We start from the raw sequence: 13,454 nt of genomic DNA on the forward strand, positions 1-13,454 counted from the left end.
GATGGGGGAAATGGAACTTGATTAGATACCAAATTTGAGGGTATTCTAAGCTCAAAGCCTGGTCAAGAAGAGCGTTCTGAGGAGCCTGACTCAACTTTGGTCAAGGAAGCAGTCCTTGAGATTCCCCCCAGCCTAGTTCTTACTAGGGCTGATGATAAATCCTTAAGTTTCTGGTTTCTTCCCCACATTCCAGAACACCCATTTCCCCTCTCTAGTGGACATTATCAACTATGTGTCCCCAGTGATACATTTGAAACTGCTGCAATATTGTTTATTTTTTTGACAGAGAAATAAGTGGCTCTATGTAAGTTTGAGATGGAATCTTGCTCTGTTGCCCAGGCTGGAGTGCAGTGGCACAATCTTGGCTCACTGCAACCTCCACCTCCTGGGTTCAAGCTTTTATCCTGCCTCAGCCTCCTGAGTTGCTGGATTACCTATGTATGCCACCACACTGGGCTAATTTTTTATATTTTTAGTAGAGACAGGGTTTCACCATGCAGACTGGTCTTGAACTCATGACTTCAAGTGATCCACCTGCCTCAGCCTCCCAAAGTGCCGGAATTTACAGATGTGAGCCACCACACCTGACCTATGTAAATTTTAAAATTTTGTTTATAAATATTTTTCATGAGTGGAAAACACTCAATAACCACTCAACTACATTGTGTAAATCCTTGTGCCTAATGACTCCTGATGTCGACCATCTTTTGCATGCTTATTAACCATTTGTATATATCTTGCAGAAATGTCATTCAGATACTTTCCCATCTTTTAAGCAATTAGTTTTTTACTTGGTACATAATTTATTGTACTTAAGTAGTGTAAGAAATCTTAAAATATACCAGCTGAAGGAATTTTACATGTATAGTTAAGATAGTTTGACAAATCTTCTCTAAGATGAATAATACTGTATTTTAATTTTTGTGACTGGCTTTTTGCAGTTAATATACCATTGCTTGTACCGTGGAACACGATGTTATTTTCTAACGCTAAATAATATCCCATTGTATGTATATGCTTACCACATTTTGGTTATCCATTCAACCATCAATGGACATTGATGGATTGATCTACTTCTTAGCTATTGTGAACCATGGTTTTCAAATATCTCTTCAAGATCCAATTTTCAATTTATTTAAATTGAATAAAAATAGACCTGGAAGTGGGTTGCTGGAAGATAACATTTTTTAAATTAGCTTTTGAGCACCACCATACTGTTTTCCATAGAGGTTGAGCCATTTTACAATCCTTTGGACAGGGCACGTGGGTTCCATTTTTTTCAATATTCTTTCCAAAACTTTATATTTGGGGTGTTTGAATTTTTTTCTTTGTAGTTGGATGTAGGAGTTGATTGTATTTTCTGAATATTAAGACCTTGCCAGATGTATGACTTGCTTATATTTGCTCCAGTGTCATGGTGATACAGACGTTTCGGGAAGGGAAGAGCGTGATCCCTTTAAATAATATGGAAGAGGGTAAGGAAAGTGCTGGGTAGAGGAGGGTGTGATCCCTGGCTAGGGCTCCACCCCGACAGACCTAGGTGAGGACAGTCATTTCCTGCCCAAATGTTGCATTTCCCAAGACCACCCTGGCCCACCATGCCCCATCCTGGGCCTATAAAAACCCCAGACCCTAGTGGGCAGACACACAAGCAGCTGGTTGTCAAGAGGAGCACGCCAGCAGAAGAGCACACTGACAGGCACTGGCACGCCAGCAGGCCATCAGCTGGTGGATGAGGCAGCCCATCAACTGGCGGGACTGGCAGGACAAGGCAGAGTTTGGCCGAGCCGGGGCCATCGAGCAGCCCAACTCCCGAGAAGAGCCTCTCACTTCTGGCTCCCCCATCACTTCCACTCAATAAAACTTTTCGCTCATTCTCCACGCCCATATGTGATCTGATTCTTCCGGTTCACTAAGGCAAGAACCCGGGATACAGAAAGCCCTCTGTCCTTGCAACAAGGTAGAGGGTCTCATTGAGCTCATGAACACAAGCTGCCTCTAGGCAGACTAAGAGAGCACCCTGTAACACACACCTACTGGGGCTTCAGGAGCTGGAAACCTTCACCACTCGACACTGCTGTGGGGTCAGAGCCTCACAGCCTGCCCATCTGTATGCTCCCCTAGAGGTTTGAGCAACAGGGCACTGTAGAAGCAAGTCACACCCCCATCGCACACCTGCTAAGGGAATGAGGGAAACTTTCCCATTTCGGTAGGGTGTCTTTTTCCTCTGTAGTGCCTCTCATGGGCAAAAGTTTTAAATTTTGCTAAACATTTGCTTTTTGTTAAGACTGAGCTCCCTAGAGGTTTTACCTCTGAACCTTGTCCCCATTCAGCCTTCAGCAGTTCATCAATTACAATTTAAGTTTTTCTACCACAATACTGCTTCTCACAAAGGTTCGTAGGCTCCACACCTAGTACATAATTAAAATCGCTTACTTGCCAAGTTTTTCACCAAAAATAAAAGTTGCTAAGAGTTAACACTGTAACATGTAATTGAGTCTACTGAAAAAACAGTTTCATATGCAAGATGTGTAAGGAAAGTGAAATATGTTTTTGGTAAAAGATTATAACGCATGGGAATGTGGATTTTCCTTTTTTTCTTTGGCCTAGATTAAAGGAGTAAAAAATTAGGATAAAACTGAAAGTTTAAGCATGTGGTAAAGTTTATAAAAAATTAAATTTGTAGGCCAGGTGCAGTGGCTCATGCCCATAATCTCAGCATTTTGGGAGGCCAAGGCAGGTGGATCATGAGGTCAGGAGTTCAAGACCAGCTTGGCCAACATGATGAAACCCCATCTCTACTAAACATACAAAAAATTAGCCAGGTGTGGTGGCGTGCACCTGTAGTCCCAGCTACTCAGGAGGCTGAGGCAGGATAATTGCTTGAACCCTGGAGGTGGAGGTTGCAGTGAGCCCAGATCGCGCCAATGCACTCCGGCCTGGGAGACAGAGTAAGACTCCATCTCAAAAAAAATAATAATAAATTTGTAAACAATTCTGTGTGTGAGCAACTTAACTAAAATTAAAAGGATATTTAGCTCTTCCATAAATTAAATATTAAAAGCACACTGATACAGGGCCAGAATCTCAGCCCATATGTCAAAATATTAGGGTTTCTGGAATATTGATTTGTTCTTTAACAAGGCAAAAATTATAAAAAGTTTATGGGCCGGGCGCGGTGGCTCACGCCTGTAATCCCAGCACTTTGGGAGGCCGAGGCGGGCGGATCACAAGGTCAGGAGATCGAGACCACGGTGAAACCCCGTCTCTACTAAAAATACAAAAAATTAGCCGGGCGCGGTTGTGGGCGCCTGTAGTCCCAGCTACTCGGGAGGCTGAGGCAGGAGAATGGCGTGAACCCGGGAGGCGGAGCTTGCAGTGAGCCGAGATCGCGCCACTGCACTCCAGCCTGGGCAACAGAGCAAGACTCTGTCTCAAAAAAAAAAAAAAAAAAAGTTTATGAAAATCTTACCTTATGGTCAAACAAATTAGAACTGGATAGATTTATAAAATTTTGTTTAAAACTAGCTTTAGCATTAAAGATACACTAATGGGCTGGGTGGGGTGGCTTATGCTTGTAATCCCAGCACTTTGGGAGACCAAGTCAGGTGGATCACTTGAGGTCAGGAGTTTGACACCTGCCCGGGCAAAATGGTGAAACCCTGTCTCTACCAAAAATTCAGAAACTTAGCTGGGTGTGGTGACACACATCTGTGGTCCCAACTACTTGGGAGGCTGAGATGGGAGGATTGCTTGAGTTCGGGGGGTGGAGGTTGCAGTGAACCAAGATTATGCCACTATACTCCAGCCCAGGTGACAGAGTGGGACTCCATCTTTAAAAAAAAAAAGAAAAAAAAATGGTTAGGCGCAGTAGCTCACACCTGCACCTGTAATTCCAGCACTTTGGGAGGCCGAGGCGGGTGGATCACGAGGTCAGGAGATCAAGATCATCCTGGCTAACACAGTGAAACCCCATCTCTACTAAAACTAGAAAAAATTAGCCGGGCTTCATGGAACAAGCCTATAATCCCAGCTACACGGGAGGTTGAGGCAGGAGTATTGCAAAACCAGGAGTATTGAGGTTGCAGCGAGCCAAGATTGCACCACTGCACTCTAGCCTGGGTGACAGAGAGAGACTCCATCTCAAAAAAAAAACAAAAAAAAAACCAAAAAAAACTGCACTAATGCATAAATAAAATTTGATTTTGTTTTGAAAAATATAATATTAAGAGATAATAAAAAGGCCGGGCATGGTGGCTCCTGCCTATAATCCCATCACTTTGGGAGGCTGAGGCGGGTGGATCACTTGAAATCGGGAGTTTTGCCAGGCGCGGTGGCTCAAGCCTGTAATCCCAGCACTTTGGGAGGCCGAGGCGGGTGGATCACGAGGTCAGGAGATCGAGACTATCCTGGCTAACATGGTGAAACCCCGTCTCTACTAAAAATACAAAAAAAACTAGCCAGGCGTGGTGGCGGTCGCCTGTAGTCTCAGCTACTTGGGAGGCTGAGGCGGGAGAATGGCGTGAACCCGGGAGGCGGAGCTTGCAGTGAGCCGAGATCCGGCCACTGCACTCCAGCGTGGGAGACACAGCGAGACTCCGTCTCAAAAAAAAAAAAAAAAAAAAAAAAAAAAAAAAAAAAATCAGGAGTTTGAGACCAGCCTGGCCAACATGGTGAAACCCTGCCTCTACTAAAAATACAAAACTTAGCCAGGCATGGTGACACACACCTTTAATCCCAGCTGCTCAGGAGCCTGAGGCAGGAAAATCACTTTCATCCAGGAGGCGGAGGTTGCAGTGAGCTGAGATCGCATTACTGCACTTTAGCCTGGGTGACAGAGCAAGACAGTGTCACAAAACAAAAATAAATAAGTAAAATAAAAGATTTTTGTTTGCCTTTTGAGTAAACTACAAAAAAAGAAGAGAGAGGAGACAGATTCAGTTGGCCTCATGCTATCGTCATTTGGTCTTGCTTGGAAAGCTGAATCTTCTTCAGAGTAAAGGGTTTTACCTTTTTAAAAAAGTTTTGAGTTACCACTTTGACTAAATGAATAACCCGTGATCGTATTTTATGATATCCAGTGCTTTAAACCTTTAATATTTGACAAACTTTCCAAAATCTTTTAGATATTAAGTCCCCTGATGTCCAAAAATGACACATTTGGCTTATTCGGTATAAAAGTCATACAGGAAGCATTGTCAATTATGAAATGGTATTTGCCTTTCTTTGGGCTGTATTTGTATAAATGTTATTGGTGTATGTTCCAAAGTTATGGGAAACTCATGATTCTGATATGACTTAGTATATACATGTTATGTAAAATTGTTGTATGCCACACATGTAACCAAAATTCATAGTCAATTGTGACTCTAATAATAGCTGTCTTCAGACTTTTGTCATCCATAGACAATTGTCTTGTTTTGATCCTTTCCAAAAAGCAGTTTATAATCAGATATAGGATTCTGACATGTACTCTTGAATGCAGGTATTTAATAACTTTAGAAATTGTGCTATTGGAATAGAGGGGAAAAAAACATAAACTTCCAGGACTGTCAAAAAGAGCTGATGTGTTAAATATTGCAAATTCTTTTTTTTTTTTTTAGTGTCAAGAAAACCTTTTCTTTTGAGCTATTTAGAACATTTAGCAATTGAATAAAGTATACTCCTGGAAGCAAAAAATTTTGAGCATATTGCTTTACCTGTACTGGATTTCTCCAGAATTTAAAAAAAAAAACCTTGTGATTATTCTCAACTTATGGCAGTATAGTTATTTGCATAAGTGCAGTAAGAATCTATTTTCCGTTGTAACAGGACACAACTGGAAAAACTGGTTATTTTACCAAGGCTTTGTCTGGAATGGCATGCTTTCCTTAAAGAAGCAAAGTTGACTTATGGAACTAATAAGAGCCCTCGGGAAAACTGGCCTCATAACTTATCTACACGTTATCTGTAGAGGGTTCTTGACCTGTGGCAAGTAAACAATGTCACTTTCTGGCCAGGCATGGTGGCTCACACCTGTAATCCCAACACTTTAAAATAAACAGCTAAGGCTGGGCGCGGTGGCTCACACCTGTAATCCCAGCACTTTGGGAGGCCAAGGCAGGTGGATCACGAGGTCAGGAGATCGAGACCATCTTGGCTAACACGGTGTAACCTCGTCTCTACTAAAAAAAAATGCCTTGGCCTCCCAAAGTGTTTGAATAACAGGTGTAAGCCACCACATCTGGCCCTTTATTTTTTGTTGTATAATTCTTTTTTTTTTTTTGAGACGGAGTCTTGCTCTGTCACCCAGGCTGGAGTGCAGTTGTGCGATCTTGGCTCACTGCAAGCTCCCCCTCCCGGGTTCACGCCATTCTCCTGCCTCAGGAGAATGTCAACCTCAGTGAGGTTGACAGGACACACACCCAATACCCATGGACTCTATGCTCCCTGCTACTACTTTCCTCTTCCCTCCTGGCCTGCACAAATGTCCAGGATCCAACCCTTCACTCTGAATGCCCCTAACTCCCTGACTGGACCCAGTCATGCTGGATCCCTCAGCAGACACATACAACTTAGAAACTCTCTGCCCTGTCGCCCAAACCTGACTTGACTCTCATGCCCTCCCCCAGGCACTTTTACCCTCAGCTTGAACTGGCCTCAACCATGATTTGAACTTTACCCTGTGCTCCTTCATGTTCCCTCCCCAGTCCACACAAGGATGCCCTTCCACACCTACCTCCCTCAGGTGCCACTGCCCCCAGCAGTCCTGGACCTAAGGACATCACCATGTCTCTGGCATTGCATCCTGGGAGCCCTCATCTTTTCCCACCTCTCCCTGGCCTTGAAAGTCATTGCTGCTGTGGGACCCAGACCACCATTTTGTTCCAGTAGCCCCCTGCCCACCCATTCTCCCCCTGTCACTTATCTGCCCTGCCCAGCAGATGCCATTGTCTCCCAGCCATGGATTTCTCAACTGCCATTATCACCAACTGGAAGTCTTTTTATTTATCTAATTTTTATAATAGAGTCTCACCATGTTGCCCAGGCTGGTCTTGAACTCCTAGGCTTAAGCAGTCCTCCCACCTCAGCCTCCTAAAGCCTGGGGTTATGGGTGTCTATGCAGTGAGTCCTTCCATGCACTTGAAGTTGTGAAGAACATCTAAAGACTTTCCCACATTGCTTACATTTATACGGTTTCTCTCCAGTGTGAGTCCTTCCATGCCTTCGAAGGTTTGAGGGACATCCAAAAGCTTTCCCACATTGCTTACATTTATACGGTTTCTCTCCAGTGTGAGTCCTTCCATGCATTTGAAGTCGCGAGGCACATCCAAAAGATTTCCCACACTGCTTACATTCATAGGGTTTCTCTCCAGTGTGAGTCCTTCCATGCATTTGAAGGTGTGAGGCAGATCCAAAGGCTTTCCCACACTGCTTACATTCATAAGGTTTCTCTCCAGTGTGAGTCCTTCCGTGGATTTGAAGCTGTGAGGCAGATCTGAAGGCTTTTCCACATTGCTTGCATTCATAGGGTTTTTCTCCAGTGTGAGTCCTTCCATGATATCGAAAGGAACTCGAACAATTGAAGGATCTGCCACACTGCTTGCATTCATAGGTTTTCCTTCCAGTGTGAGTCCTTTCATGTCTATGAAATAAACTGGGCAAACCGAATGCTTTTCCATAATCCTTACATTCATATGGCTTCTCTTCTCTGTGCATCCTTTCATGTATTTGAAAGAAAGAGAAATTACTAAATGGTTTTCCACATTCCTTACATGCATAGGGTTTCTCTCCCGTGTGAGTCCTACCATGCGTTTGAAGGAGTGAGGCAGATCTGAAGGCTTTTCCACATTGCTTACACTCATAAGGTTTCTCTCCAGTGTGAGTCCTTTCATGATACCGAAAGGAACTGGAAGAATTAAAGGCTTTACCACATTGGTTGCATTTGTATGGTTTCTCTCCAGTGTGAGTTTTTTCATGTGTTTGGAGTGAACTGGGAGAATAAAAGGCTTTGCCACATATCTTACATTTATGAGATATCTCTCCAGTGTGCATTCCCAGGTGGTTCTGAAAGCTGGTAAGATAAGATAATACTTTCCCACAATGTTTACATTCATAGGGTTTTTTCCTAGAGTGGGTTCTTTCGTGTCTTCGAACAGAACTGGGACACTTGAAGGCTTTTCCACATTCCTTACATTCATATGGCTTCTCCCCAGTGTGAGTTCTTTCATGTATTTGAAAGGAATGGAAAGAGCTGAAGGCTTTCCCACACTGTTTACATTCATATGGCTTCTCCCCAGTGTGAGTTCTTTTATGAGCATGGAGGCATGTGGAACTGTGGAATGCTTTACCACATTCATTGCATTCATAAGGCTTTTCCCCGGTGTGAGTTCTTTCATGTATTCGAAGGCTACCAGAATGACTAAAGGCTTTCCCACACTGTTTACATTCATATGGTTTCTCTCCAGTGTGAGTCCGTTTGTGGATAAGATACAAACTGAGAAACATCAAAGCTTTCCCACAAAATTTACACTTATAAGGCCCATCTCCACTGTGCATCATCATGTGTCTTTGAAGGCTTGAATGGGAAATAAATGTTTTTCTGCATTCCTCACAAACATAGAGTTTCCTTCCACGATGAGCCCTTTCGTGTGTCTGAACAGAGGAGAGACAGTTGAAAGGTTTTTTACAGTATTTACATTTGTATGGTTTCTGTCCATATTCTTGATACTCATATGCCTTGTGTCCAGTGTCATCTCTGATGGGCCTATTAAGAGATGAATGAGCACTGCCTGCTTTTCCACACACACTGCTTCTGCACGATTTGACTCCAGTAGTTGTTTTCTTCTTCAGCATGGCATCTGGAACCAGGGTCAAAATTTCTCCATGCTGATGACCTTCTTTACTTTCAAAGAGTCTCTCTCCCACAAAAGTTCTGTGAACAATGAGAAGTACATTGTAATGGGTCTGCTTATCAGTGATTTTATATTCATTCACAAGTATTGCACTTATATTTTTTCTTTTTTTTTGAGATGGAGTCTCACTCTTTTGCCCAGGCTGGAGTGTAGTGGTGTGATCTTGGCTCACTGCAACTTCCACCTCCTGAGTTCAAGCACTTTTTCTGCCTCAGCCTCCTAAGTAGCTGGGACTACAGGCGTATGACACCACACCCAGCTAATTTTTTGTATTTTAGTAGAGACAGGGTTTCACCATGTTGCCCAGCATGGTCTTAAACTCCTGAGCTCAGGTAATCCACCCGCCTCAGCCTCCCAGAGTGCTGAGATTACATTAATTTTTGTATTTTTAGTAGAGACAGGGTTTCACCATGTTGGCCAGACTGGTCTCAAACTCCTGACCTCAGGTGATCCACCTGCTTTGGTTTCCCAAAATGCTTGGATTACAGGTGTGAGCCACCGTGCCTGGCCTGCACTTCCATTTTTAACATCATCCTGCAAACTGTAGGATTTCTGCCCTGTCTGAATTTGAATGGACCACAGGCTCTACAAGATGGCCCAGCTATATCTATTATCAAAAAAGATGATAGGGCCGGGCGCGGTGGCTCACGCCTGTAATCCTAGCACTTTGGGAGGCCGAGGCGGGCGGATCACAAGGTCAGGAGATCGAGACCACGGTGAAACCCCGTCTCTACTAAAAATACAAAAAATTAGCCGGGCGCGGTTGTGGGCGCCTGTAGTCCCAGCTACTCGGGAGGCTGAGGCAGGAGAATAGCGTGAACCCGGGAGGCGGAGCTTGCAGTGAGCCGAGATCACGCCACTGCACTCCAGCCTGGGCGACAGAGCGAGACTCCGTCTCAAAAAAAAAAAAAAAAAAAAAAAGATGATAGAAGGCTTCTGAATACTGTTTTCTTTTGTTTTCTTTCTTCCTTTTTTCTTCTTTGAGATGGAGACTCACTCTCTCATCCAGGCTGGAATGCAGTGGGGCAAACTTGGCTCACTGCAACCTCGCCCTCCTGGGTTCAAGCAATTCTCCTGCCTCAGCCTCCCAGGTAGCTGAAATAACAGGTGTCCACCATGATGCCCAGCTAATTTTTATATTTTTAGTAGAGACAGGGTTTCACTATGTTGGCCAGGCTGCTTTTGAACTCCTGACCTCAAGTGATCCGCCCTCCTCGGCCTTCCAAAGTGCTGGGATTACAGGCGTGAACCACCGCACCCGGCCTCTCTGAATACTATTTTAAAGTAAACTATTTTACAAATACTAAATATCTCTCTTTTTAAATTTGTTTTTGAGTCAGGGTCTCACACTCTTGCCCAGGCAGGGGTGCAGTGATGCCATTGTGGCTTAGTATGGCCTCAAACTCCTGGGCTCAAGTGATCCTCCAGCCTGAACCTCCCAAAGGGCTGAAATATAGGCCTGAGCCATTGTGTCAAGCCTACATCACCCTTCAATATGTGTTCAGAGAAAATTTTCTAAGAATAAATAGGTTGAAATTGTGCTTATTTTGTTTCCTTTTTTTTTTTAAACATTTTCTCCCATTCTAAGATTTTCTAAAGAGACACTTCTTTGTCTTGTTACTGGTGCAAGTTACCTTAGGTTTCTCTTTAGATTTTCGTACTCTACATATATGTTCTGGGCTTTCCATTTTTTCCCTACAACACAGAACAAGGAAAATAATCTTGAATTAGTATAAAATTATTTTAAAAATCACTTGATTCTATGTTCATGGTACACTGCAAGCATGCTTCCTTTATTTGTCAAATATTCCCTATCCACACTGTAAATCACTCAGCAGCATACATGAACTAAAAATACTTGTTCTCTCATTTACTGAGGGAAGTAATATTGTCACCCTTACCTACAGAGGCCAGGTTCCTGAAGGTTTCTTGCATCACATCTCTATAGAGAGTTTTCTGGGAAGGATCCAGCAAAGCCCATTCCTCTTGGGTGAAGGTCACAGCCACATCCTCAAAGGCCACTGAATCCTGAAACATCTCACATGTATAGAGGAGGATGGGTAAGACTAACAGCACTGGGAGCCTATACTCTATTCCCAAGAAGTTCCCATGATGCTGTGGACTCAAAACAATTATTCCATGACCATCAGACCTCATACTCTCTGTCTACACTCAGTTTCTTCTATAAAGTAATTCTGAGGCTACAACTGAACCATGTGGTAAAGCAACAGTAGAATAGGAAAATGTGTATTTTTGGTAAATCCAGAAAGGTGTGCTGCCTGGGCTGCCCCAATGTTTGTTTGTAAAGTGGGAGTACAGCACCTGCCATAAAAGTCCTCCAAATTCCTGTGCAGAAAAAGTTAACATTAACAGTCCTGAGGCTGCATATCCTTGAAAAAAAAAGCCTATGCACAAAGTTTAACCTTTGATGTTATCTAGAAAGTGAGTTTTGTTCTGATTCCTGCAGCAGAAACAAAAACCAAAAAACTGGATTTGACAAGGGGTCTTATCAATCTAAATGATGAATCATAGATAACTAAAACAAAAACTCATGAGCTCATGCCACTGCATTCCAGCCTGGGCAACAGAGTGTGAGACTTGGTCTCAAAAAAAAAAAAAAAATTAGCCAGGTGTGGTGGCGCATGCTTGTAATCCCACCTACCCAGGAGGCTGAGGCAGGAGAATCGCTGGAACCCAAGAGGCAGACACTGCAGTGAGCCAAGATCACAACACCGCACTCCAGCCTGGGTGACAGAGCAAGACTCCATCTTAAAAAAAAAAAAATGGCCGGGCACGGTGGCTCAAGCTTGTAATCCCAGCACTTTGGGAGGCCGAGACGGGCGGATCACGAGGTCAGGAGATCGAGACCATCCTGGCTAACATGGTGAAACCCCGTTTCTACTAAAAAATACAAAAAACTAGCTGGGCGAGGTGGCGGGCACCTGTAGTCCCAGCTACTTGGGAGGCTGAGGCAGGAGAATGGCATGAACCCGAAGGAGGAGCTTGCAGTGAGCTGAGATCCGGCCACTGCACTCCAGCCTGGGTGACAGAGCAAGACTCCATCTCACAAAAAAAAAAAAAAAAAAAATTCCCAGGCACCAAGTCTCAACAAAAAGGCAAGTATTTATCAAACTTAAAAACTTTTGCGGCCAGGCGTGGTGGGCTCACGCCTGTAATCCCACCACTTTGGAGGGCTGGGGCAGGAGGATCACCTGAGATCAGGAGTTGGTGACCAGCCTGGCCAACATGGTGAAACACCATCTCTACTAAAAATAAAAAAACTAGCTGGGTGTGGTGGTGTGCACCTGTAATTCCACTACTTGAGAGGCTGGGCAGAAGAATCACTTGAACCCAGGAGTTGGAGGTTGCAGTGAGCTGACATCGTGCCACTGCAACAGCAAGACTCCATCTCAAAAAAACCACTTTTGTGCATGAGATGACACCATCAACAGAGGGAAAAGGGACTCCTTGTGCTTTGTTTAAAGGATAATAAATGGCTTAGCTTCTATGGAAACAGTACAGTAGTGCCTAAAAGAATAAAATAAAATTACTGTATTTTCTAGCATCCCACTTTTGGGTCTAGTTATATTAAATTTGAAAAAAATTGAAAACTGAGCCTTGAAGACATGTTTGAAAACCACTCTTCACAAAATCAAAGAGCTGGATCAATCCACATGTCCATTGATGGCTGCATGCATAATGAAAATATGCTAGGCGTATGTATACATTGAAATGTTAATCTTATAACATCCTGTCTCATGCTACAACAATCACAAAAAATTGAGGATTCTATGGTAATTGCAAAAAGTTAATCACAAAAAGAAAATTACAGTATAATTCACCTTCACCTTAGATTAGTTATGTAGTGTTGTGCAACTATATAAAACTGCTTAAGCTGGTAAAATTGAAGTTTATTATTTTACAATAATTAAAAATAATCCCAATACCAAGTAAAAAAACTAATTGATATTGATTAAAAGATGGGCATAGGCCAGGTATGGTGGCTGACATCTGTAATCTTAGCACTTTGGGAGTCCAAGGTGGGTGGATCACTTGAGGTCAGGGGTTCAAGACCAGCCTGGCCAAAATGGTGAAACCCCATCTCTACTAAAAATACAAAAATTAGCTGGGCATGATGGCACATTCCTGTAATCCCAGCTACTCAAGAGGCTGAGGCAGGAGAATTGCTCAAACCTGGGCAGCAGAGGCTGCAGTAATCCGAGATTATGCCACTGCACTCCAGCCAGGGCAACAGAGCAAGACTCTGTCTCAAAAAAAATTTTTTAAAAAGGCAAAAGTATTTGAATTACATTTCTCCAATACATAGAAATGACCAATAAGTATATGAAGTGGTGCTCAACATCAGGAGTCAACAGGCATAATTACTTTACACAGTGTAGTTTCCGGTGGCTATTGAGCACTTTCTCTCATGAAAAGTATTCATAAAATAATAGCATTTTAAATATAGCCATTTATTAAAGTAAAAAATAATAAACAATTTAAATACTGCAGCTGTTTCAAATGTATCATGAGAAACACATAACTGAAGACGTCGTTTCG

The 13,454-nt window shown here is 43.1% G+C and overlaps 1 protein-coding gene across 20 annotated transcripts in view; it reads right to left on the reverse strand.

The window, feature by feature from the left end:
* Nucleotides 1–783: 783 nt before the first annotated feature.
* Nucleotides 784–13,454, reverse strand: part of LOC106992362 (uncharacterized) — a 34,890-nt gene continuing 22,219 nt past the window's right edge. For 8 of the 20 annotated variants that reach the window (XM_015122982.3, XM_077977638.1, XM_077977640.1 and 5 more), the window contains 3 exons: nt 10,796–10,922; nt 10,529–10,589; nt 6,962–8,914 (listed from right to left, as the gene is read on the reverse strand). In XM_015122982.3, coding sequence (XP_014978468.3) covers nt 7,075–8,914; nt 10,529–10,589; nt 10,796–10,922 — 2,028 coding nt within the window. In that variant the 3' untranslated portion in view covers nt 6,962–7,074. Of the gene's footprint in view, nt 1,455–6,961; nt 8,915–10,528; nt 10,590–10,795; nt 11,097–13,454 lie in introns of those variants that run through there. The other 12 variants (XM_077977635.1, XM_077977629.1, XM_077977634.1 and 9 more) reach the window with 9 other exon arrangements.

The sequence above is a fragment of the Macaca mulatta genome, chromosome 19 (assembly GCF_049350105.2).
Source record: "Macaca mulatta isolate MMU2019108-1 chromosome 19, T2T-MMU8v2.0, whole genome shotgun sequence".
NCBI classification, from domain to species: Eukaryota; Metazoa; Chordata; class Mammalia; order Primates; family Cercopithecidae; genus Macaca; species Macaca mulatta.